Here is a 23611-nt window from a genome sequence, read left to right as displayed (position 1 = left end):
CTCCGGTAGGGTTTATTGGAGCACAGTGTGCTCTGGCCATGCCTCCTAAGTCAGGAGTCCAGAAGGGTGATGGTGTTGAGCTGGCTACAGGGCTTTAAGCCACTCAAGGATTCCCTCATATTGGGGAAATTCCCAGCTGCCTATTTAGGGAATCTTTACATGGGGATTTATTAGGGATCCGGTCTTTGTTTCTTCATCTCTAAATGTGGATAATACCTACCTGCCCTCCATGAGGTATCATGAGGATGAGTAAATGAATATCTGTACATCACTTTGAAGATGTAAAACAATATGTTACTCCTGTTTCAACAAAAACTTCCCTTGATTCCCCACAGGCACCGCCTAGACCTCTTAGACCTCGCTTCAGGAAGAAAAGTACCTCGACCTCTACCACTGAAACCATGTGAGTGCGATGAGCCAATAGCACCAAGATCCACAGAATGTCTCTCTTCTGCCTTAAAGAGCTACTTGCTAATTATGTAGAAAAACAGCAGTGAGATGGATGTGATTTGATGTGCAGCACTGCAGACATTGCCTTTCTCTCTTCCCTTAAGTTACACGTTACTTGCATTTTCCCATAACATGAGAACACTCTCACAGGTAGTAACAGTGTCAGAGTCCCCGTTTCATTTGCAGAATATACAATCACTCAAGCTAACCCTGTCAGGCTGTACATTTGCAATTATTAGTTGTGTCTGCATAGTTTTAGCTTGTGAATGCAAACAAACAAAAAAATACTCAATAGCTCTCAATGATACTTTGACTAATGTATCTGTTTATGGCTTTATCCTTAACGAAGAGGACTTGCAGGAGCCATAGATTTTTCTCCCTACCCTTCCTCCATCTTATAACAAGACTGTGACGGACGTGAGATATTTTGAATTCTTTCGACTGTACAGAATGTCTGAGACTTATTAGCAAAAGTTGAGCTGCAGCTCCATTTCTTTTTCTGCAAGTAAATTATGTGAACTCGTCATTGTGCTGAAAATGTAGAGACAACAACTTAGAGATGATGAGAAAGAGAGATGTACAAGAGAATGAACTGATTTCACAAAATAAAGTAGGGGAGTCTTAATTTTGATACTCCTGAGCCAGAAGAAGTGATATATTTTGTAAAAATGAAAGAATTAATCTTATAACTTTTGATCAACATTTTACTGGCAGTTCTACAATATATGTAAGCCATGTTTGTATAACTGCTACAATGTTAACCAGAATCACATTAGCCATTGAGTTCATAGGGCAAAATTCACCATCCTCATCTGCATGTAGGAGCTCACTTCAAGTGTTTTGCTTTCCTGGTGCAGATGTGGGAATAGCATTCCCGCAGCCAGAGAAGAGCTCTTCCATGTGGCTTGGAGAGAATTTTGCCAGTATGTGGATTCTGGTTTAAACCATGAGACTCTGTAGTTTGGCTGGTGCATTGGTATCCATATATAAATGCTAAATACAAAAGAAGAGGAAGAAGTTGTAGGATATGTGTATTTGTGCTTAAAGTTGGTGTCTCCTGTAAATGTAAAAGCATGTGAAATTCATAAATGAGTTAATTATGTGGCCCTTTGTGTTTGCTCTTGGCCCTATCCCATAGACTAGAAAAACTTTTAGAATGTGACGTCTGATTGCCATTGATAACTGATCAATAAACAGACTTGATTATGAATAATATTGTTAACCTAGTTCAGGTACAGAAGTGGCCCAGCATGCCAATAACTGGTTAGAGTGCACCAGACTCAGAGATAAGCATATCCGATGTGGCCTTTGTTAAATATTATCTGACGGATAGGCTTCTACATCTCAGCCTTCTTACTAACTCATCTTGAGGTAATTCTGAAGCTTCCTTAAATGGTTTGGGAAGTAAAAATTACTGCTGTCCCCTCCCCACAAACATTTGTATCAGTTTGGTTAGTAAGAGGAAAGGGCAAACAGACATTTCTTGCGATTGCCACAATACTTGGACCTGTTATTGGAAAATCTGATTTTCCTTATAAGCACTGAGTATATTGTGTTTTGTGAAGACTATATGCTAAAAAAAAAAAATGCGTTCTAGATGGCAGTTGAAAAATATTCCGTCATTAGAACACACTCAGCAAAAGCTTTGAGTAGCCAAGCTTATGTATTTAAGTTAAGCAGCTTTAGAATCAATTTGATTTTTCAGCAAAAGTTTTTTAAAAAAAATCGCAACGTTGCCTGAAGTGTTCGCTGAAATTTATTTTCAGTGCTACGCAATAGGGTGCCATAAAACAAAACAAAAGCTGACAAGTTTGCACTCAAATTATGCCAAAAATAAAAATATACAGCTGCATAACGTTTGATGAATTCTACTCAGTGTATTAACATTCATCCTCACTAAAGTTATTTAAATGTCTGACCTGCTGTTTTACTGTAAACTTGACTGTTTCGATTTTCTTAAATGCTGAGGTGAAACTGTTGACAAGGGAGTTGCCTTATCTCTCGAAGACATTCACTGTATAACTGAAAAAAAAACAAACCCCACTTTTCATATCGCTGGCAAAAATGTGTTATCAACTGAGCTGTGTATTTGTGTATATACTGACAAGAAATGTGAATGCCTAAACATGTATGCTTAGTGGTATAGTGTTCTGTACACAGGCTACAACAATCACTTGCTTTGAATTCAGTATATTACAGACACAGGTTGTTTACAAATGCTTCCTCTAAAGGTCTGTCATTTTAACATTCAGATACATATGTTCATTTGGGATTGACATCAGCTGTATGTTCTTTGGTCCTGACTCTTCTCTCAGGCACTGTCTCCCCTTGGGAATAACTTCAGTTCAACAATTGTTGTTGCTACACATGGGCTGACCCCTAGCAGTAGACAGAGGCAAACCTGGGTTTGCATCAATTGAACTAATCAGACTATCACATGCTAACTGGCCCTTTAAGGGGAATGGGGCTCCAGCCCCTCCTCTGCCTAATCAGTTGCCACCCAGCTGAAGCAGTAAGATCAAGGAGCAGGTAGCTTGAAGATAACCCGGTTCTCATCAATAACAAGAGCTCAGGTTGGGGGCAAGGCCCCCTCCAGCATCAGTCCTCAGCTCTGGGGAAAAAACCCAGGGTATCCGACTCTCAGGTGGTTGTAAGCCTGTATGGAGTAGTTAGGCCCCTGCAAAAGACCCCAGCTCAGGCAATGATATGTTGAATGTGTTATTTTGAAGAAATAAAACTAAAGCCTTGAAGAGAAGGGGACAGAAATCCTGTGACTGGAGAATGTTCTTTGGTGCCTGGGCCAGTGAATTAGCCTGCATGTTTACACAGGATTTACCTTAATTATGAATGGGGTAAACTTTGAGCAACTCACTGCAAACCCTTATGCCTCCTTGTCTAAATGTAACTATCAGCACCAGTGCAGCTACAATGATCATTGAAGCAGGGCTATTTTCAATTACAGCCAAGGTGCCACTTACCCTAGTGTAAATTGGGAGTAATTGCCAAGGGAATTATACAAGTGTAAACCTGGTATAAGGAAGAGGAGAACCAGGCCTTCTGTTTCTAACAAGGGGAGAAATTACCTCGTGATTAAAAAATGAGGAAAGGCTTACTAGAGGGATGTGATGCTCCCTGGCATCATGTAAACAGCCTGCTGCCTTTGACTGTGCTCTGTGAAATATCCATGTTCTCATGTAGTAATATCTATATATTTGTGACAGAATGCTTATTAATCAGTCTTCTTTTGCTGTTTATTTGTTTCGGGTACCTGTTTTGCACTTAGCACGTATTTAAAATTGTAAAGAACACTATGCGTACTCTTGAGATTCACACTTATACAAACATATTTAAGGATCATAACTGTGCACTTAAAAGAGGTTTCTTTCCCATGATCAGTGTAAAAGATCTGTGATAGGACAGTACACTTAATGCCTCATAAGGACGGACATTACAACAGTATTCCAAAGGTTGGCGTTTTGCTGGTTTTGTTATGCTTGATATACATCCTGAATAAAGTCTTAATCTTTTCTTTAAAAGAAAAAAAACCCACAAAGAAGAAAGCATCTTCAGTCTGTTCTATGTATCTGGCAGGCCAGAATACTTGTTACTTTTATTACTGCATTATTTAGTTGTCTTAATTCTTGCTAACTGTATATAGATGTATTCACTAAATGCTGCATGTCCTTCAGAACTCCTTTCTGTAATACCAGTTGGTAAAAAATACAGCTACTAAACCTGTTACCAGTGAATTCATTGGACTACCACAGCTTTATTATAAAGTAAGCCTTGTCTTGTCAAACAAGTGATAATGGAACTGATTGACAGAGGCTACAGTAAAGAGAATGGAACAGTCTGAAGCTACTGTTGTCACATTGTCTACAGGCTGCCAAGTTTTAAAGAATGCAAGGGATTGGGCCTTAGTAAAAGCAGAAGCAAACATATCATCCTGACCTCGAGTGTAAAACTAAAATCACATACATTATTTCATATAAAAGGGCCATGAGTGTACCAAAATGTGTAGTGTAAAGTGGAGCCAGAATTTAAAAGAGAATTAACAAGCAGGCAATTATTCACAATTAATAAGAAAGCAATGAAAATTAGAAACGTTCAGAGTGGTTGTAAGGGAAGTTCTCTAATTTTAGCTAATTTAACATTTGTTTTAATCACTTTAGTTATCCACTGACCAACATTTGGAACAATTTTCAGCGTTTTCCAGTGGAGAAGCTACGTCAGTCCTACTCAGTATCAAACTGGGCAGTGTTATTAAAATGGTAGCCCCATTCAGTTAATGCAGACACTGAGACAGGAACTGTCTTTTTGTTCTGTTTGTACAGTGCCTCGCCCAATGGAGTCCCGGTCCATGACTGGGGCTCCTGGGTGCTTTGGTAATACCCATTCTATATTATTTGTATTTTTCAAACTGCTTTAAACATTCCCATTCTAATATTAATTCTTAAAATTTAGCTTAGATGTTCAACTACATACCCTATTGCAAGAATCTCACCACAAGAAGTTCAGAATATTTAGCTGAATCAAAATTTCTCAACTTTTCCCCTTGCCCCTCCTCCACTTTAAGTGAAATACAATAACCAAGTATGACTGAATACTCCAGTCACAGTCCAGAATTAGTTTATTTTGGGTGTTTGTACCAATAATTCAAATCAGACTGTATATTTGCATGTTACATGTAAATGTGGAAAAATGACAGACTATAGTTATTTGTCTTTGGAAATACATAAAAAGATCCCAGCCTACATACAATGTCATGTATTGGGCAGTAAGAGGAAAAACAGAAGCGTGAACTGAGACACAGAAGAGAGAGGTTTTCTATAGTCGAAGGTTTGTGCGATCATGATACTTCTGGAAGGGATCATCAACGTACCAGTTTCTTCTCTTCCAGAAAGAAGTGGTCATTTTATCAAGGAGTTTACTTTGAGTTTTATTGCAAAACACTTGTTCCCTCAAGCGTCTTTTCTGGCGAATAGACTTTTTCCATAATTTTTTCTTGTAACCAGCCTGTCAGAAGACAAAGCATTCTACATCACTTTACCATAGACGGATGTATAGCAACAATAATAACCCATACCTCAACAATCCCCATGCCCTGAGCAAGTCAGCTTTCAACTCTCACCCTGGATTTTCTTTGTTTTTTTAATCTTCCCCCCCAATCACTACTGATCCCTAGAGGAAGGAAGGCAGCTGGTCACTCTTTTAAGTAAGGGTAGATCTCATATTTAATAAAATGAAAGCCTTACTTTTTTCCTTAACCAAAGGCCACAGTGCAGTCGGAGAAATCTATAGACCACAGATTTTACAGATTTCCTCTTTCCTTTTCGAAGGCTATAATATGTGAGAGTCCTCGCTGGCTGCTGAAGGACATGTGGCAGTAAGGCTGTTACACTGAAATAAAGAACAGAAAAGATGAAGTATGTAATTTAACAAGAACTAAGTGGTCTTTCCCCAGAACGCAGCACCTGACTGACTCCACCTGGAAAACCCAGAGTGGCTTTACACCAACTTGCCTCAGAAAATTTAAAAGCAAACTGATCTAACATTTCAATAGGCCCTTTGGCTGAGTATTGACATATACATATCTATTACATTGCAGTGCAAATGTCTGGCTGAGTGAATTTCAAATATTATTATTTAAATTATCGTAGCACCTAGGACCCTTAGTTATGGACTAGGGCCCCACTGTGCTAGGCACTGTATAGACAGTTTTCTTTGGTTCATAACTTTTAAAAATGGAGTTGAGAACTCAGGGTAGTATAACACAAGAGCTAGCTCAGGTGAAAAGTTAAAATTACGTGTTTTAACGTTAGAGATCTGGGGCTTTCATTATTTTAATTAATAAAACAAACACCAGTTTTATAACAAGGTTTCTTATTGCGATGAGCTGAGGTACATGTTTGAGGCACGTTCCATCTTGTATCTTCATTAAAGGGTCTTGACATGATACAGGTGGGAGAAGGAGTTTTAAAAACTGATCCCGCTTGCAAGAGTGAAAAGTAGCCGCAGAACTTCCCATGCCAAATTGGGGAAAGATGCTACTTTTCAAAAGTGTTGATGAGAATATGGAATTTGGATAGAAATCAGGTTTAACCCTAACACGCTCCTTATAAGCTTGTGTACACAGGTATTTTTCTTTGTTTCCCATCATTGCTCTAGCACTGGTTCAACCTGCTCTGAGCAGAGTTAGGTCGGTGACAAACATACTTGTGGTGGTCTACATTGCATTCCAACCACTGATGCCACTGGTGGAGCTGAACTGTACACTGGGCTAGTGCAATGGTGGGAAATATGAAAGAAAGTCCTAGTGCTGACTCTAGTGTGTATTACATTCTGCAAATTTTACAGCAGGCTCTTTGTTTTCTAATAGGTTTTATGTAACATTCACCCTTTAAAAACACACCATACCTGTTAAAGATGGAGAGAGGACACCCACATGACCGATCACTAACAGACAACAAAGGTTTCGTAGCAGAGGAAGCTAATGGTGCCTGCACCCGGTTGAAACATCGTATGGAGAGTCCAGAAATAAGACGGATGTTGCAGGAGCTGTTGTAGGCCAAAGGGACCAGAAAATTCAGAGGTCTTAAAATCCCTATGGCGAAAGAACAGATAATACCAGGAAAAGTTAATGAAAAGTGAGCAGTGGGTTGAAACCGCCTGACACCTGAACCCATGTTTTGTGTTGCAGTAAACATTAATACCACTTAATTACAAATCTGCTAGATTCCCTGTTTAGACACTTTGCACACAGCAGACAGTGGGATTGGCAAGGGTAATCATCAAAATCTCTCTGGCTGAAAATGTAGAGCTAGATATTCCTCAGACACTCTAACATGTAGGTTCAATATCACCAATGACTTTCATTCTAGCACCAAATTCAGAATCTTCAGCTTCTGGGTGTGAAAGTTTTTGAAGATCTGCCACCTAGCGGTCAATGAAAATCAAGGAAAGTTTTATAATGATGGTTGACTGACCAAGACCCTGTTGGAAATATTTTGCTGCTCTCATGTACATTATCTTAAGACAGCCTTTCAATAAGTATTTTCAGACTAATGATATCTAGAAATAAGTCTTCTTTTATAAATTGTAAAAGATTGACATTAATATTGATGTTTTGCTCATTTATGAGCTGAAACTAAATATTGCAAAGAGAAAACAAAAATCATTTCCCCATACACAGAGCGCTTCTGACCAACAACTTTAAACATGACACTTTCCTTTCAGTGTTTAGAATCATAGAATCATAGAATATCAGGGTTGGAAGGGACCTCAGGAGGTCATCTAGTCCAACCCCCTGCTCAAAGCAGGACCAATCCCCAATCAAATCATCCCAGCCAAGGCTTTGTCAAGCCTGACCTTAAAAACTTCCAAGGAAGGAGATTCTACCACCTCCCTAGGTAACGCATTCCAGTGTTTCACCACCCCTCCTAGTGAAAAAGTTTTTCCTAATATCCAACCTAAACCTCCCCCACTGCAACCTGAGACCATTACTCCTTGTCCTGTCCTCTTCTACCACTGAGAATAGCCTAGAACCATCCTCTTTGGAACCACCTCTCAGGTAGCTGAAAGCAGCTATCAAATCCCCCCTCATTCTTCTCTTCTGCAGACTAAACAATCCCAGTTCCCTCAGCCTCTCCTCATAAGTCATGTGTTCCAGACCCCTAATCATTTTTGTTGCCCTTCGCTGGACTCTCTCCAATTTATCCACATCCTTCTTGTAGTGTGGGGCCCAAAACTGGACACAGTACTCCAGATGAGGCCTCACCAATGTCGAATAGAGGGGAATGATCACGTCCCTCGATCTGCTCGCTATGCCCCTACTTATACATCCCAAAATGCCATTGGCCTTCTTGGCAACAAGGGCACACTGCTGACTCATATCCAGCTTCTCGTCCACTGTAACCCCTAGGTCCTTTTCCGCAGAACTGCTGCCTAGCCATTCGGTTCCTAGTCTGTAGCTGTGCATTGGGTTCTTCCGTCCTAAGTGCAGGACCCTGGACTTATCCTTATTGAACATCATCAGGTTTCTTTTGGCTCAATCCTCCAATTTGTCTAGGTCCCTCTGTATCCTATCTCTGCCCTCCAACGTATCTACCACTCCTCCCAGTTTAGTATCATCCGCAAATTTGCTGAGAGTGCAATCCACACCATCCTCCAGATCATTTATGAAGATATTGAACAAAACCGGCCCCAGGACCGACCCCTGGGGCACTCCACTAGACACCGGCTGCCAACTAGACATGGAGCCATTGATCACTATCCGTTGAGCCCGACAATCTAGCCAACTTTCTACCCACCTTATAGTACATTCATCCAGCCCATACTTCTTTAACTTGCTGACAAGAATACTGTGGGAGACCGTGTCAAAAGCTTTGCTAAAGTCAAGAAACAATACATCCACTGCTTTCCCTTCACCCACAGAATCAGTAATCTCATCATAGAAGGCGATTAGATTAGTCAGGCATGACCTTCCCTTGGTGAATCCATGCTGACTGTTCCTGATCACTTTCCTCTCATGTAAGTGCTTCAGGATTGATTCCTTGAGGACCTGCTCCATGATTTTTCCGGGGACTGAGGTGAGGCTGACTGGCCTGTAGTTCCCAGGATCCTCCTTCTTCCCTTTTTTAAAGATTGGCACTACATTAGCCTTTTTCCAGTCACCTGGGACTTCCCCCGTTCGCCACGAGTTTTCAAAGATAATGGCCAATGGCTCTGCAATCACAGCCGCCAACTCCTTTAGCACTCTCGGATGCAACTCGTCCGGCCCCATGGACTTGTGCACGTCCAGCTTTTCTAAATAGTCCCTAACCACCTCTTTCTCCACAGAGGGCTGGCCATCTACTCCCCATGTTGCGATGCCCAGCGCAGCAGTCTGGGAGCTGTCCTTGTTAGTGAAGACAGAGGCAAAAAAAGCATTGAGCACATTAGCTTTTTCCACATCCTCTGTCACTAGGTTGCCTCCCTCATTCAGTAAGGGGCCCACACTTTCCTTGGCTTTCTTCTTGTTGCCAACATACCTGAAGAAACCCTTCTTGTTACTCTTAACATCTCTTGCTAGCTGCAGCTCCAGGTGCGATTTGGCCCTCCTGATTTCATTCCTACATGCCCGAGCAATATTTTTATACTCTTCCCTGGTCATATGTCCAACCTTCCACTTCTTGTAAGCTTCTTTTTTATGTTTAAGATCCGCTAAGATTTCACCATTAAGCCAAGCTGGTCGCCTGCCATATTTACTATTCTTTCGACTCATCGGGATGGTTTGTCCCTGTAACCTCAACAGGGATTCCTTGAAATACAGCCAGCTCTCCTGGACTCCTTTCCCCTTCATGTTAGTCCCCCAGGGGATCCTACCCATCCGCTCCCTGAGGGAGTTGAAGTCTGCTTTCCTGAAGTCCAGGGTCCGTATCCTGCTGCTTACCTTTCTTCCCTGTGTCAGGATCCTGAACTCGACCATCTCATGGTCACTGCCTCCCAGGTTCCCATCCACTTTTGCTTCCCCCACTAATTCTTCCCTGTTTAGCACACAGATCACCCTGTTTCCCCTTCGATGTTTTAGAAATCATTTAGCTAGGCTTCTGGCAAGACAGACCAGCATTTCAGAGCATTGCACACCATCCATGGTTACAGGGAATCACAGCACCAAAAAGCTGCAGTTTGTCTAAACCAAGAACGGCCAAAGCGTGGCTCACAGGGAAAACACACTCATGGCCATAGCCACAGTCACTTTCAATATGGAAATGCACCCCGCATAAATGAGATTCTAACATGCAGTTCTCCATCCTGACCCAAGAACTTTTGGGCTGGAGGACTGTGTTATGTACAGCCCTCATATCCAATTTGAAGATGAAGTCACCTACATCATGTTCCATCAGTTGCCTGTGGATGAGTGAACTTTTTAAAAGCTATTTATGAGACTCACTAAACAGGGTGAGGACAAGCCAAAAGGTTGGGCTTGTCACATGCGTGACCCTGGAGTATGGTGCATGGAGACATGTCCCAGCATGCAATGCTTCATTTTGATTCAAGGAGGTGCAGCTATAAAAATACCAAATCCCACCATGCACTGCTTCATCTTGCACAGGATGCTCCATCCCAGTTTGAGTGACACAGCTGTAGTGCATGCTGGGATTTGTCATCTCTGCAAACCACACAGGCCCCCATACCAACGAGGGCTGCCGCAATCCGCTTCCAGTTACACCCTTCCATCTCTAATACATGGTCAGTGTGGGTAGGGGTGGCAACTTTCTACTCACACAAAACCGAACACCCTTGCCCCGCCCCTTCTCCAAGACCCTGCCCATGCCTTGCCCCTTCTCCGAGGCCCCGCCCCTACTCACTCCATCTCTCCCCCCCCCCATTGCTTGCTCTCCTCCTCCACCCTCACTCATTTTAACTGGGCTGCCTCAGAGGGCTGGGGTGTGGGAGGGGGTGAGGGCTTCAGCTGGGGGTGCAGGCTCTGGGGTGGGACCAGAAATGAGCAGTTCAGAGTGCGGGGGGGGGGGGGAGGGCTGAGACAGTGGGTTAGGATGCGAGAAGGGGTGATGGCTCGGGCTGGGGCTCCACTGTGGGGCCGGGGATGACGGATTTGGGGTGCAGAAAGGGGCTCTGGGCGGGGGGGGGGGTTGGAGTGTGGAAGGGGACTCTGGTTGGGGGTGAGGGTGCAGGAGGGGAATGAGGGCTCTGGTTGGGGATGTAGGAGGGTGCTCTGGGCTGGGATCGAGGGGTTCAAAGGGCAGGAGGGGGATCAGGGCTTGGGCAGAGAGTTGGGGTGCAGATGGGGGGGGGTGAGGGATGCGGGTGCAGGCTCTGGGGTGGGGCTGGGGATAAGTAGTTTGAGGTGTAGGAGGGTAACTCTGGGTTGGGATTGAGGGGTTCAGAGGGCAGGGGATCAGGGCTGGGGCAGAGACCCAGGAGGAGGTCAGGGGTGCAGGCTTCAGGCAGCACTTACTTCAAGCAGCTCCTGGAAGCAGCGGCATGTCCTCCCTCCGGCTCCTACGCAGAGGCCTGGTCAGGCAGCTCTGCGCCGCTCCCTCCACAGGTGTTACCCCTGCAGCTCCCACTGGCTGGGAACCACGGCCAATGGGAGCTGTAGGGGCGGTGCTTGGGGTGGGGACAGCATACGGAGCCCCCAGGTTGCCCCTACACCTAGCAGCCAGAGGGGGAACATGCTGGCTGCTTCCCAGGAGCCTGCCAGCCCCGCTGTGCAGCGCCGACAACCAGACAGTCAGCGGCCTGGTCAGCAGCGCTGACGGGAGCTGCCAGGATCCCGTTTTTGACTGGGTGCGCCGGTCGAAAACCAGACACCTGCTCACCCGAAGCGTGGGCCCCACGCCCCATCTGGGTGCAGCTGGGGCAGAGCCTCAGCCCGAGGTTCCCAGTCCCAAATCCCATGTCCCCTAGAGGCAGCGAACTGGAGTAGCTGATTGTTAAGCAAGGGCAGGAGGGTTCCGGTTGGTGCTGCCCCCGACAGAACCACTGGCCGGGCTGCTGAAAGGGGGCAAGGAATTGATGGCCACCGTGATCCAGGAGCTGCCCCCACGGGCCAGGATCCCCCCCGCTCACCTCCCCTACCCTGCATCCTCGCCACGGGCAAGGAGCCGGCCCCCGCCGCTAGAGTCTCTCACACTGACCCGACAGCCTCCGCGTAACGACAGCTGCCGCCATCTTGCCAGCCGCGCGCAGACTGCCTACGGCAGGCAGCGAGGGACATACCGCGCAGGGAGCGGGGACTAGAACGCGGAGCCCGCGGGACGGGCGGTTACAGGCAAGGGGCGGAGCAGGATACTGCGCGGCGCCGGAATGTGCTGCGGCCGGTGGCGTACTGAGCATGCTCAGTTCATCTGCTGAAGCCACTGCCCTTCACCCTGCCCGTATACCCGTAGGATTCTGCTGAGTGCGCTTGACAGGGGTTAAAAAGTGGCCAAGGGGCGAATCGGAGGAGGGGGATGCCCAGGGTCGGCGCAGGGGGCAGAAACTGACTGGTCAGGGGGGGTCAAGCAGCTGGAGGCAGGATTAGGAGAGGGGCTAACGGGCAACATGAGGGCTGGGGCGGGAGTTAAGCTCGCGGTGAGGCGCTGGCAGAGGGCAAAACCCAGCAGGGGCACAGGGGGTAACAGTTACCCCAGTGGGACTGAGACATCAGCGTTTGCCAAAATGGTGGGGGGCAAAGGGGGCTTTTTTTATTTCCCCTCTCACAGACAGCAGCTCCCAGCATCGCCTTCCCAGGCCTGGGTTCTTAAAGGCAGAGGCATCCCAATGCCTCGTCAAGGCATCTCCTCTCTGTCTGATCTAACCCAGTGGGTCTCAAAGCCGGTCCCCCGCTTGTGCAGGGAAAGCCCCCGGCGGGCCGGGCCGGTTTGTTTGCCTGCCGCGTCCGCAGGTTGGGCCGATCCTGGCTCCCACATTGACCCGCAAATGACCCTTCAATCCAGAGGTATTGAATGGGTCACAGTTTATGTAATTGTCTCAAGGCTGTATAATTTTTCTTAAACAAGCTGAGCTGGTGGTTTCAGCATCCAACAGAACATACCACACATTACAATTAACATTAAATTTATCAGAATAAAGAAAAGAATAATTGGGTGTAACAATTTTTAAAGTTGAAGACCAAGAGGGGGCCCATCCTTCAAGAATATCATACCAAGGGTGTGTTATAATTTGTTCTGCTTGTGCAGAGACTATTTATATTTCAGATCCCTGATGTAAAATAGCCAAACTGTGTGTCTGAACCTGGGCCTGTGTGATTTCAGTCAGTTGGATAATTTGGTTATTTTTCTTCATTAGTTTGTACAGACCTGTCCAATTGATCCACAAAGAAAAGTTAAAGTTTATAATTTTACTGGTATCCAGTGTGTTAGTTCTTTTATCCTCACGAGCTGGGAAGTAATAGGTTAAGGTGGGAGTTTTTAACATAGTTATATTACACATACATTGCTCTACTGGTGGTTCTAGTCACAAAAGCTCCTCTAATTCAATGGCACAATAGTGAGGTCAAGACTCACCAGTGCAGCGCCTCCTGCTGGTTGTCTAGGGAATTAGCTCTCCAGTGTACAGAGCGCCTCCTACTGGCCAGTGTCTCGCCTGTCGGTTCCTGGTGCCCTTTACCTTGGGATGCTGCCCCCACAGTAACCCCTTATTCTGGGTTTCCCCTCCCAGGGGAACCCCCAACCCTCTAAACCCACCTTGCCTCAGTGACTACTGCCAGTCATCATCTAGCCACCACTCACTGGGGCAGACTGCAGTCTGTAATGGCCACTCATCATTGGCAAGGGGTTAGGACTTGCTGCCTTTGCCTATCCCCGGGCTGCCCCCTACAGCCCCAGTACCTTTTCAAAGGCCTTCATCAAGGCCTGCAGCCTGGGAGTTTTACAGGCTGGCGCTCCCCAGCTCCCCTTGCCCTTCCCCAGCACTGCTCCACTTCAGGTACCTTACTCCCCTTTCGACTCACTCCAGGGCTAGAGTGAGACTTCTCCAGCTTCTGGCCCACAGCCCTCTCATCAGGGCCAGCTGGGCCCTAATTGAGCTGGCCACAGCTGTGTACCATCCAGAAACATATGTAAGGAAAAGGTTATTTTCATGTTTTGTCAGCAGAGGAGTTAAGACTGTCATATCTTTGGCTCATACCCAATCCATCTCAATTTCTGTTAGCATAATAGCTAATGTTGTTCAGAACACCACAAGGCTAACAGGTACGGCCCTTTGCAGCTATTAGGAACTGCTAATGGTAAGAATTCACTAAAGCCATCTGATGTAGCTGATTCCTACAGATAGCAGTCTCACATACCCAAGGTGTGAGAAAGTGCTGACTGTAGGAATTAGCTTCATTACATTGCAGTGTCACAGGTAGCACATCCCTATAGTTTGCAGCAGCGACAGGTCCAACTTTGCTAAAAACGGTATTTCAAGCAGTCTCACATGTAAAACCAACCTTTAACAGTGTAAAAAGCCTACAAGCAGTAGATGTGGTATATCTTGCCTTTAGTAAGGCTTTTGATACTGTCTCCCATGACCTTCTCAAAAACAAACTATGGAAATGAAACCTAGATGGACATAACGGTAAATAAGATGGGCATAACGAGTGGGGTTCTCTAGGAATCAGTTCTGGTCCATCAGGTAGCAATTTAATACAATAGCAGTTTCTTACAATCAGTACGTATTGATAAGTGCTACCGGTAGCACATTCCTACGCGGAGCAGTATCCTTTACTAAACAGGGCAGTGGCTCAAAGCTCTTCCTTCCTTACCTGCTCCCTGGCTGCCCCCTCCCCACCAAGTGCGCGTGCCCCAGGGGCGGGAGAAGCTGGGCATGCAGCCCCATTCCGCCTTGCACTGGGCGTTACCAGGTTTACTTGCCCTGGTGCAGCGGGTGCCAACCAGTGCACGTGCTCCCTAGTCCCGGCCCTGCACTGTGGGCAGGGTGGCGGTGCAGCAGCTCCAACTTGGTTACACATTCCGAGTCCTCTCATCTCAATGAGTGTCTTGCTGGCCAGGAAAGCGTTAAATCGCTTCTGGGGGGTTTCAGAGGCGCCCGGTACCTTAGTGCCTGATTAGATGCGTTTGGATGTCTGGGTGGGCTGGTTACATTCAGTAGCATTCTGACAAAAGTGAAAGCGGAATAAATCCTTACTTCCCTCATCCACTGCAACATTAGGCTCCGTACCCAGCCATTTGTAGTAATGCAGCTGTTCTTGCATTAAAAGTGCAGCATCAGGACCCAGGGAAATCTGAAAATGTGAGAAGGGCTGGTAGAAAGTACCCTGCAGAATATCCCACCCGTCCCTCAGTTACATCTTCTCTTCCTGATCATTTAATATTTTTGTCTTTCATGGTCTTCCTAAAAGCCCTGTTCCCTATAGGCAAGATGCATTCCTAGCAGAAAACACCACTAAGTTCCTGCTTCTGTAATAAAAGCCACATGAGCTGATCCTTGCACCCATATAGTGTGCATTGCCCTACAGTTCTTATCGCAGGATCAAGACCTTCCTATGCAGGCAGCTACAATCTATTCTAGTCGCAATTTCTGAACTGTTTAAAGTGTAGCCCTACACAAAACATATTGCTGTAATCTAACCTCCAGGTGACAAAGGAATGGATAACCAAACCCCAAAGGAAAGGATGCAGCATTCCTGCTAAGTGTAGATGATATGAATTACACCTGGTAATTACTGCTAGCTGGAAATCTGGAGGCAGTTTTCCCAATCCATTGTGAGTGTTTCAATGAAGTTAAAGGTGTACAGCTATTTTTTCCTCATATATCTCTATTTATAACTTCCAAAATACTATCAGATATGACTATACAGTGAAGTTATCAACAGCGTTTTTAAATCTAACAAATGAGTCTGTAATTCTGAAACATAAATGTGATTCTTTCGGTGCAGACTGGGATCCTTTATGTTTGTTCCCTTCAGTTGGGTGATCAGAGCCTCCCACTAATAGGTTCAGGCAGGAAGAGGGCAAATTAATCCTGACATAAATAAAGCAGAACACATGCTAGAAACACTGAGAAGTTCCAGACACACAGTGGATCTGCAAAAAATTACAGTATTTACAAAGAACAGACAGTTTATTGTCCCCAGGTCTGTAATTACTAAAATCCCCCCCTCCAGAAATTCTTGACCCAGATTCTACCCCATAGTCAGACACTTTCTCCAGTAAGAATCCTCATTGACCCTCACCCAGAGGTTATGTGGATAAGTGAAAGCTGACTACACTGTGGTTCCCAAATCTGTTCCAAGGAAGCATCTTCCTTAATTCTGACCCAGAATATTAATTAATATTTCGTTCCTAGAGGCTTCAGTGAAGACCAGGACCCCTTAATTATTGTTATTGCAGTCACACCTAGAGTCTCCAGCTCAATAAATTCCTGCATTAAAAGTTTATAATCTAAATAGGCAGATACAATGGTGGAGGACGGGTTCTGCTAAAAAGAGAACTGTGATTGAAAACATGTTAGTTTCACAATGTTGTGTTTTGTGTGTGTGTGTGTTTTACTTTATTATACATAATGGATTACACTGTAGGGCAGGAGTGGGTGCAGAGTGCAGAGAGAAGGAAGGGATGAATTGAAAGGAAAAGCACAGGATCGGAAAGAGCAGGGATAGCAATGGGGGTTAGACTGAATTGATGAGACTGTGAGGTAGGGGCAGGAGGCGGGGACCGGAGCAAGCAGCCAATTAGCTGGATGGAAAGGAGGAGTGAAAACCCTGGCAGGCAGGGCTGATGGCAGCAGTGTCTATGGGGTTGGCTGAAACTGCCTGAGCAACTGCTTCTTCCCTTTTGAGACTGTACTACAGATTTGTAGACTCCTGCCTCCCATATGACTTGCAGTTCTTTTAGCTTAATCCAAAGGGTCTTCCTTGAGACTGCTCTGAGCTGCCAGTCTTCTTCCGGACCTGGAAGCTGGTTTTGGTGACCAGGTCCGTGGCGGCCGCTGAGAGGGCAGATCTTCTCGCGGAGCCCCTGCTACACAACCCCCAACTAGGCGTGCAAGTGGTGGGGTCTCCCCCTGTGCGCCAGAGGCTGGTCCTGGCAGGCGCCACAGGAATTGGAGACCTCCTGGACTATGACCAGGGGGACGGGGTGGATCCTTTGGCACTTGGTTGGCGGATGGAGCTCTCCACCCCTCAACTCCCTGGTGTGTACTCCAGGAGGCAAGGGCAGCCTTATTCCCTGCCTCTCGGGCTTTCCTTGAGCAGGTCCTGCAAGAGGGTGCTCCCTGCCCCACACTCCTGGCTCTCTGGATCTTTTCACTGGGCCCCTGTCTGCAAGGCCCCTGGCTCCCCTCCTGCATAATCTGAGCCAGCTGTGCGATCTGTAGCTGGTTCATTTCTGAACCGTGCCAAGGGCACATCTGTATATGCTGATACTCCACACATTTCATTTCCTCACCCTCGTGTCCCACCTTGACATTAAGTGGCGGGACCTACCACCTGTGGAGGGGGAAGAACCCCGGTAGGCCAGCCTATATTCCACCTTGATCCTACTGCCCGCTGGGGATATGAACTGACGGCTCCTTCATGGAGCTGTGAGCACAGGCATGTACTTGGCGTAGTACACCCTCATCCCTGATACTTGCCCTTTTTGCGGTGGCAAGGAAGAGCCTGGCGCACATTTATCTCGAGTGCACCAGGTTGCAGCCCCTCTTCTGGCTCCTCCAGAACCTTCTCCTAAGGTTTTGGCTGCACTATTCCCTTCACCTTCTGATTCATGCACATCCTCTCTGTGGCCCCACAAAGTCACAAGATCTCCTGGTCAATCTCCTCCTGGCATTGGTCAAAGTGGCCATTTATAAAACCAAGAAGAGGATGCTGGATGGTGAGGAGCTCTGCTACTGTGGGGCCTCTTTCTGTTCTTGCAGCCGAACACGCGTCTGGGCATAAGTTCCTCTGGGCAGCATCCACTGGTTCCCTAAACACTTTTGAGGAACAGTGGGAGCTGTCCAGGGCTCTCTGCTCAGTGTCCAGCTCCGGTTCCTTGCTTATGGCCCTATGACCTCACTCCTCCTGGCCCTGTTTCCTCATTAGTTGTTCCCTGAAATTATTTGAGCTCCAGGTTCAGCTGCTCCTCCCCTTAGACTGGGAGAGGGACCTTCAGCTGTTGGTGGGCTTGTGCCCACCCACCTCCTGGAACTGAACAGGTACGCCTGCTAGCTGGAGTCTCTGGCACAAACTTGGACCTAAGCGCACGCTGCAATTATAGGTGCTGGAACTCGGGGCGCTGCTGCCGCACCCCCTGGCTTGAAGTGGATTCCATCCTATACAGGGTTTACAGTTTGGTACAATGGCTCTCAGCACCACTGTGCAAATTGTTCCAGCACAGGGCCCTGGCTGCAATCAGCTCAACAGGCTCGCTCCCAGCGGGGGAGCGGAGACTGGACCCTTTTCGTTTTGAGCCCCAAGACTCTCCTGTCTGCCCTGAGGGTGATCTCTGAGGTGGGAGCCCTAGCGGGCCCCTAAGGACCGCGGCACTGAGAGCTCGGCCAGGCATGGGGCACAGCATGTTCTGAGCAAATGGGGGGGAAGGGGGCTGGCTGTGATGCGGCCCCACCTCACCCACTTCCCTTTCGTTACTTTCCCCTCTTTGCCAGCCTCCTGCCAGCGGCCAGCCCCCCCACTTCTGATTGGCTCCCACCCCAGTGTACCGCCCCACCCTGAGGCCTGGGCACGATACACGGCCAGCGTGACTCATGTTGGCTCGCGGGCCATTTATTTGCATATTCTCCGAGTCCTGATTGGGCACCCACTCGCGTCAGTCACCATCTCCTCCCAGTGAGGCTCCGCCCCACAACGGCGCGGCACCGCCGGTTGCTGCGTCTGCGCAGTGCGTGCGAGGGCTGAGGGGGCGGAGGCAGCGGCCCTGCTGGGAGTTACCGCACACGGCGCTTTCCCGCACGCTCCCGGCCTTTGAGGACGAAGATGCTGCGAGTCTGTCAGCGAGCGGGGGCCGCGGCAGCCGCCCAGGTGAGCGGGGAAGGGGGGCGCCAGCAGTTGGCAGGGAGGGCAGGAGCCATCGCTGCTCCTGTGCCGGTCGCGCGCTGCGCTCTCGTCGCGCTACTGGGAGGGGGGGCTGTCTCGATAAATCGCGATAACGCCGCTTTCCGGCGAGGAGAATGAATTGGGGTCACGAGTACGAGAGGAGACACGGGGAGAAGTCGTGTCCTCTAATCGCTGCTCAGCTCTCACCGAATGACGGGGCGCACGTAGACGCTGATTGGCTGCCCGTCTATTGAGTGACGGGTGAAGCGGCCAATAGAGTGGTGCAGTCGGTTCTCACGGTCCGGCTAGGGAGACTACGGGCCCCAGCATGCAAGGCGCAAGCTTTGTCTGTGGCAAGGGGGAGTCGCCTTGCATGCTGGTCCTTGTAGTCTTTGTGGGCTGGTGCTGCTCTCGCGCGCCGTAAGGTGGGACGTTTGTAGCCTGCTGACGTCTACTCCTTAGGAGAGGTCTACGGTCTTAAGGTGGAGCAGTGCATTGTGGGATTAATCGTCGACACGGACGACTAACTTCTTCGAGCCAGGAGGAGCCCAGTTCCACGCTGTATGCTGGGAGTTGTAGTCGCAGCTCTGCCCCCCCCAAAAGGCTCTAGGCTTGGCCCGCAGCATGCTGGGGACTGTAGTCTCTTTGGGCATCACCTCTACCGTAGAGGCGGGCATCTGCCAGCTGCACAGATTGTAGAAGTCCGTGAGCCTGGCCTTGGTTGTTCCCTGGTTGCTGTTGCAGTGTCTGGGAGCAGGAGGTGCAATAAACACTGAGAGGTGGTTGAAAAATTCTTACAGCTGTCTCTTGCTACAGGAACAAAATGCACATGTTGTGTCTAAAGCGCCCAGATGCCTGCATCAGTAGAGAAGGACATGACCTTGTTTCCTCTAATTTCTCCTGATTACATGACTCACACCCTCTCTTGTTTCCTTCTAAATCTTCTATAATGACCACAACAAACAAACCAATATGCTAAAACTGCCCTAAGGCAATCCCTTGTTTTGGTTTCCCAGTGCACGCTAACATTTTTCTCCTATATTGAAAAGGAGGACTTGTGGCACCTTAGAGACTAACAAATTTATTTGAGCATAAGCTTTCGTGAGCTACAGCTCACTTCATCGGATGCATGCCAATGCTGATGAAGTGAGCTGTAGCTCACGAAAGCTTATGCTCAAATAAATTTGTTAGTCTCTAAGGTGCCACAAGTACTCCTTTTCTTTTTGCAAATACAGACTAACACGGCTGCTACTCTGAAACGTGTTGTTCTTCTATATTGTAACCTCTGCTGGACTGGGACTGTTTTTATGTTGTCCGAGCCCAGAGCACATTGGTGTTTCATAAATAACAGGGAACATGATAATGAGAAGGAGTTGTTTTTGGTTGAGGCTGAGGGGATACTTCAAACTTTGAGTAAGTTTAAATGTTGCTGAAATCCACATAGCTAGCTTTATCATCTGTTTTTAAAAGCAGTTTTAAAGTCAATCCCCAAACGAGGGAGTCTGCCACCCTTCAGTGAGTGGGACTTGTCAGTTTTGGTAGTTATGGAGAAAAAAGGAATAGGAAAGAAGTGTATGGTGTCATTCCAAGAAGCAGCCAATTGAAGGAAAAAAAAAGTGGAACCTTGACTTTATATCATGTTTGGAGATTATGAGATTGAAGTCTTTTTAAAGCAATTTTTCACATTTTCTGCTAAAGACCATAAGTATTTATAGATTGGACTGGTTTTCAAGTACCTTGTTGGAATATTGTGTTTTTCGTTACAGAAGCATATAAAACTGACTTAATAAATATATACTTTTAGGATATATTTATAAGAGCCAATATATAAAAGGCCTGATGGCTTTGTAGTTGGAGTGTAATCTCTTTAAAGCTAGCTAGCCAGCCCCACAACAGCAGCTGGCATTCTTCTTGTTGCCCTGTAAGGTTGAAGAACTCAGTATGCCAAGTCATCTGACATCCTCTAAATCAAGGTTTGTGGAAAGTTTGAGCTGTGCGGTGGGATCCTAGAATGTAGACTTCCAGAAACTGCCAGCCATCTCTTGGGAGTTTTACACGTGTATCCTTCCTGTTTTAAACATCTTTGGAAACATCCAAAGCTCGTAGAGAATCAGGGTTATAGTATAGTTCCAAAATGTGGCTATGATCTGAACAATTTTTATATAAAAACATCTGAGTTGTGTGTGGTGTATATCAGTGGCCTTTGAATCTCCTTTCTCAGTTTGTAAGTAAATATCTTTCTAATGAGATGACGTCAAGGAGGTGGAGAGAGAGAGGACTATCTCAGATGGCAGGAGCTAGATGTAGAATAAGGCAGCATACCAAGCTTTAAAATGTTCCATCTTTTACTGAGTCACTTATTTTTATTTCCCTATTTACGTTTCTGGGACCTACCTTTCTGGAAGACTTGGGGCCTCAAAGGAGCTAGAAGCTGAACATTAGAAATAAATGGTTTTAATTCTAGGGGCTGTTTTGATAGCGTGGTTAGGGCACCCACCTGGAAGATGGGAGACCAACTGTCCAGTACCTCTGCTCTAATCACTCTTTCATTATTTATCCACAGTGGAACAGCTTCAGTAGGAGAGATTGTTGGAGCCTCGCATCAGGATATCCCATAGCTTAGTGGTTAGAGCACTCTTGAGAGGTGGGAGACTTCTTTTTAAATCCTTTCTCTCCATCTGGCAGAGGAGGAAATTGAATTGGGTCTCCTACATCCCAGGTGAGAACTCTAAGCACTGGGCCAAACATTATAAGCTGGGTTTCTGCTGCTGCCAGATTTTGAATAGGACCCAGTCCAGTAGGCAGCCTCTGAGCACACCTGCCAGATCAGGCAGTTCACACAACTTTAGGTGTTTGTCTGCCTGTCTTCCCCCAGTTTGTGAATTGCTCTGGGGCTTAGGTGGGAGATAGGTGTCAGGACTCCTGTGGCAGCAGTGTGCATGCCTAGAGGTAGACACTTAGACACCAACAGAACTTAAACCATGAAAACTTAGAGAATAAGTGAGTTTAGGCACCTACAAGGTTCAGTCAGAGTTTTTGGATTGCAGTGGAGACTTGGGCACTGAAGTACCTTTGTGGATCTGGGCCAGCGTTCCTATGTAAATTAAACTTGTGTCTTTGAGAGGAGTATGATGGTTAGTGTTGTCTATCACAGGGTGGGGAAATTTTTGTCCAGTTTGTCTGTCTGTCTTGTGTTCTTTTTAAAGACTTTTAAAACAAGACGTGTTTATACAATGCATGGTCTTGATGGTGTAAAGTGATACTCCTGTTTCCATTAGTAATGAGAGGATGGATTTCAAATTTGTGGGCAGGTGTCCTTAGTACACACAACTCTACCATCAGGATTAAGTTCTGCCTTGTCTGATTTTTGTTCATTCCTATTTATTAAATGCATCTATTTTACATTCTAGGAGCACATCCTTGTTTTATAGATGCACATGCAAAAGGAATTAAAATGCAGTACTATGCTCATGCAGACACTTCCTTATTGTTGGCAGTGTGTTGAGACCTGAGCACTATTGTTGCCTATAAAGCTGATTTTCTGGCACTTTTCTCAAGCTCAAAATTCACTCAGCTTCTCTTTATGAAATGTGTGGCAAATAGTACTTCTATTGCAAAATGGCTCTTTTAGAAGGTGGAATGCCAAGATTAAAAAAACCAAGAAATGGGTAAGTGGGAATTAAAATGTCAGATGGAATAAGTAGCACACAGATGGCACTTCAGTAGGAGAAGGAAGTAGAATACTTCTACAATGTCCTTGCCGCTAGGATCTGTGCTGTCAGCTTGACTCTTCATCAAAAGGGATTTCTGCTACCTTGGCTTCTAAACTCAGAAATAATTGCTTGTTGTTCTTTATGCAGGACATAGCAACAAACATATGAAGTAATTAAATCCTCTGATACACTTTCCACTATCAGTAGTTAGGTCCGTGTTCCTTGTAAGTAGTTATATTTCCAGTAATTACACAAAAAAGAAATATTGGGATGATGCATTAGCTAGTGATTTTATGAATTGCTAAACTAGGCTTGAAATAAATGTAGGTAAAATAATTGAAATGGACAAAAGAGTATTAACACCTCTGGGTAACTCCTACCATTCTTACCTGTAGAAGGAAAAGTGCATAGGAAATGGAAAATGACACACAGGGCACCCTCTGCTTACAAAACTTCTTAAGGTCCACAGATGTGCCAAACTGCTAGCAACCCTCTGTGCACTGCTGCATTTTAAAAGGATGGTTACAAAGGCCTTGTATTCCCTGAGATTTTATCAAATTCTCCCTCCATTTTGCTACTGTGGAAGTGGTAGCATACTGTGGCTGCCAGCATTTTTACCACTCTGTCATGTAGAACTGCTCTGAGCAGTGATGACTGGTCTAAGCTAGTGCTTCCATTGGTGCACAAAAAGAGAAACAAGTCGTTCCCTCTCACACGATTCCTAAAAGCTGTTTCCTACGTAAATATAAGAACTGGTGTGTGTGTGTGTGTGTGTATATATATATACACACCAGTTCTTATATTTACGTAGGAAACAGCTTTTAGGAATCGTGTGAGAGGGAACGACTTGTTTCTCTTGAGATATTTTTTATATATATATAAAAAGAGAAACAAGTCGTTCCCTCTCACACGATTCCTAAAAGCTGTTTCCTACGTAAATATAAGAACTGGGGTGTGTGTGTGT

At 46.2% G+C, this 23611-nt stretch overlaps 3 protein-coding genes across 9 annotated transcripts in view; 2 read left to right on the top strand and 1 right to left on the bottom strand.

Annotated features, from left to right (window-relative positions):
• Positions 1 to 4301, top strand: part of REEP1 (receptor accessory protein 1) — a 109578-nt gene extending 105277 nt beyond the window's left edge. The window contains exon 9 of one of the 2 annotated variants that reach the window (XM_074951880.1): positions 336 to 4301. In XM_074951880.1, the coding sequence (XP_074807981.1) occupies positions 336 to 407 (72 nt within the window). In that variant the 3' untranslated portion in view covers positions 408 to 4301. The remainder of the gene's footprint in view (positions 1 to 335) is intronic. The other variant, XM_074951879.1, reaches the window with a different exon arrangement.
• MRPL35 (mitochondrial ribosomal protein L35) lies at positions 2206 to 12229 on the bottom strand. 4 transcript variants are annotated; one of them, XM_074951884.1, is made up of 5 exons: positions 12093 to 12229; positions 6868 to 7054; positions 5706 to 5850; positions 5333 to 5466; positions 2241 to 2472 (listed from the first exon to the last, which is right to left on the bottom strand). In XM_074951884.1, the coding sequence occupies exons 1-5, from the start codon at positions 12124 to 12126 to the stop codon at positions 2445 to 2447; spliced, it is 528 nt and encodes a 175-aa protein (XP_074807985.1). In that variant the 5' UTR covers positions 12127 to 12229; the 3' UTR covers positions 2241 to 2444. The 4 variants fall into 4 exon arrangements, with proteins under 4 accessions (XP_074807983.1, XP_074807984.1, XP_074807982.1 ...); XM_074951882.1 differs by having other exon boundaries at positions 2206 to 5466; positions 12025 to 12128; XM_074951883.1 differs by having other exon boundaries at positions 2207 to 5466; positions 12034 to 12146.
• A 6537-nt stretch (positions 12230 to 18766) lies between these two features.
• IMMT (inner membrane mitochondrial protein) overlaps positions 18767 to 23611 on the top strand; it is a 39378-nt gene continuing 34533 nt past the window's right edge. For all 3 annotated transcript variants that reach the window (XM_074951875.1, XM_074951874.1, XM_074951873.1), the window contains exon 1: positions 18767 to 18919. In XM_074951875.1, coding sequence (XP_074807976.1) covers positions 18875 to 18919 — 45 coding nt within the window. In that variant the 5' untranslated portion in view covers positions 18767 to 18874. The remainder of the gene's footprint in view (positions 18920 to 23611) is intronic.

Source organism: Natator depressus, chromosome 4 (genome assembly GCF_965152275.1).
Source record: "Natator depressus isolate rNatDep1 chromosome 4, rNatDep2.hap1, whole genome shotgun sequence".
Lineage (NCBI taxonomy): Eukaryota > Metazoa > Chordata > Testudines > Cheloniidae > Natator > Natator depressus.
The sequence above is the reverse complement of the archived record's forward strand: the minus strand, read 5'-3'. Positions and strand labels throughout refer to the sequence as shown.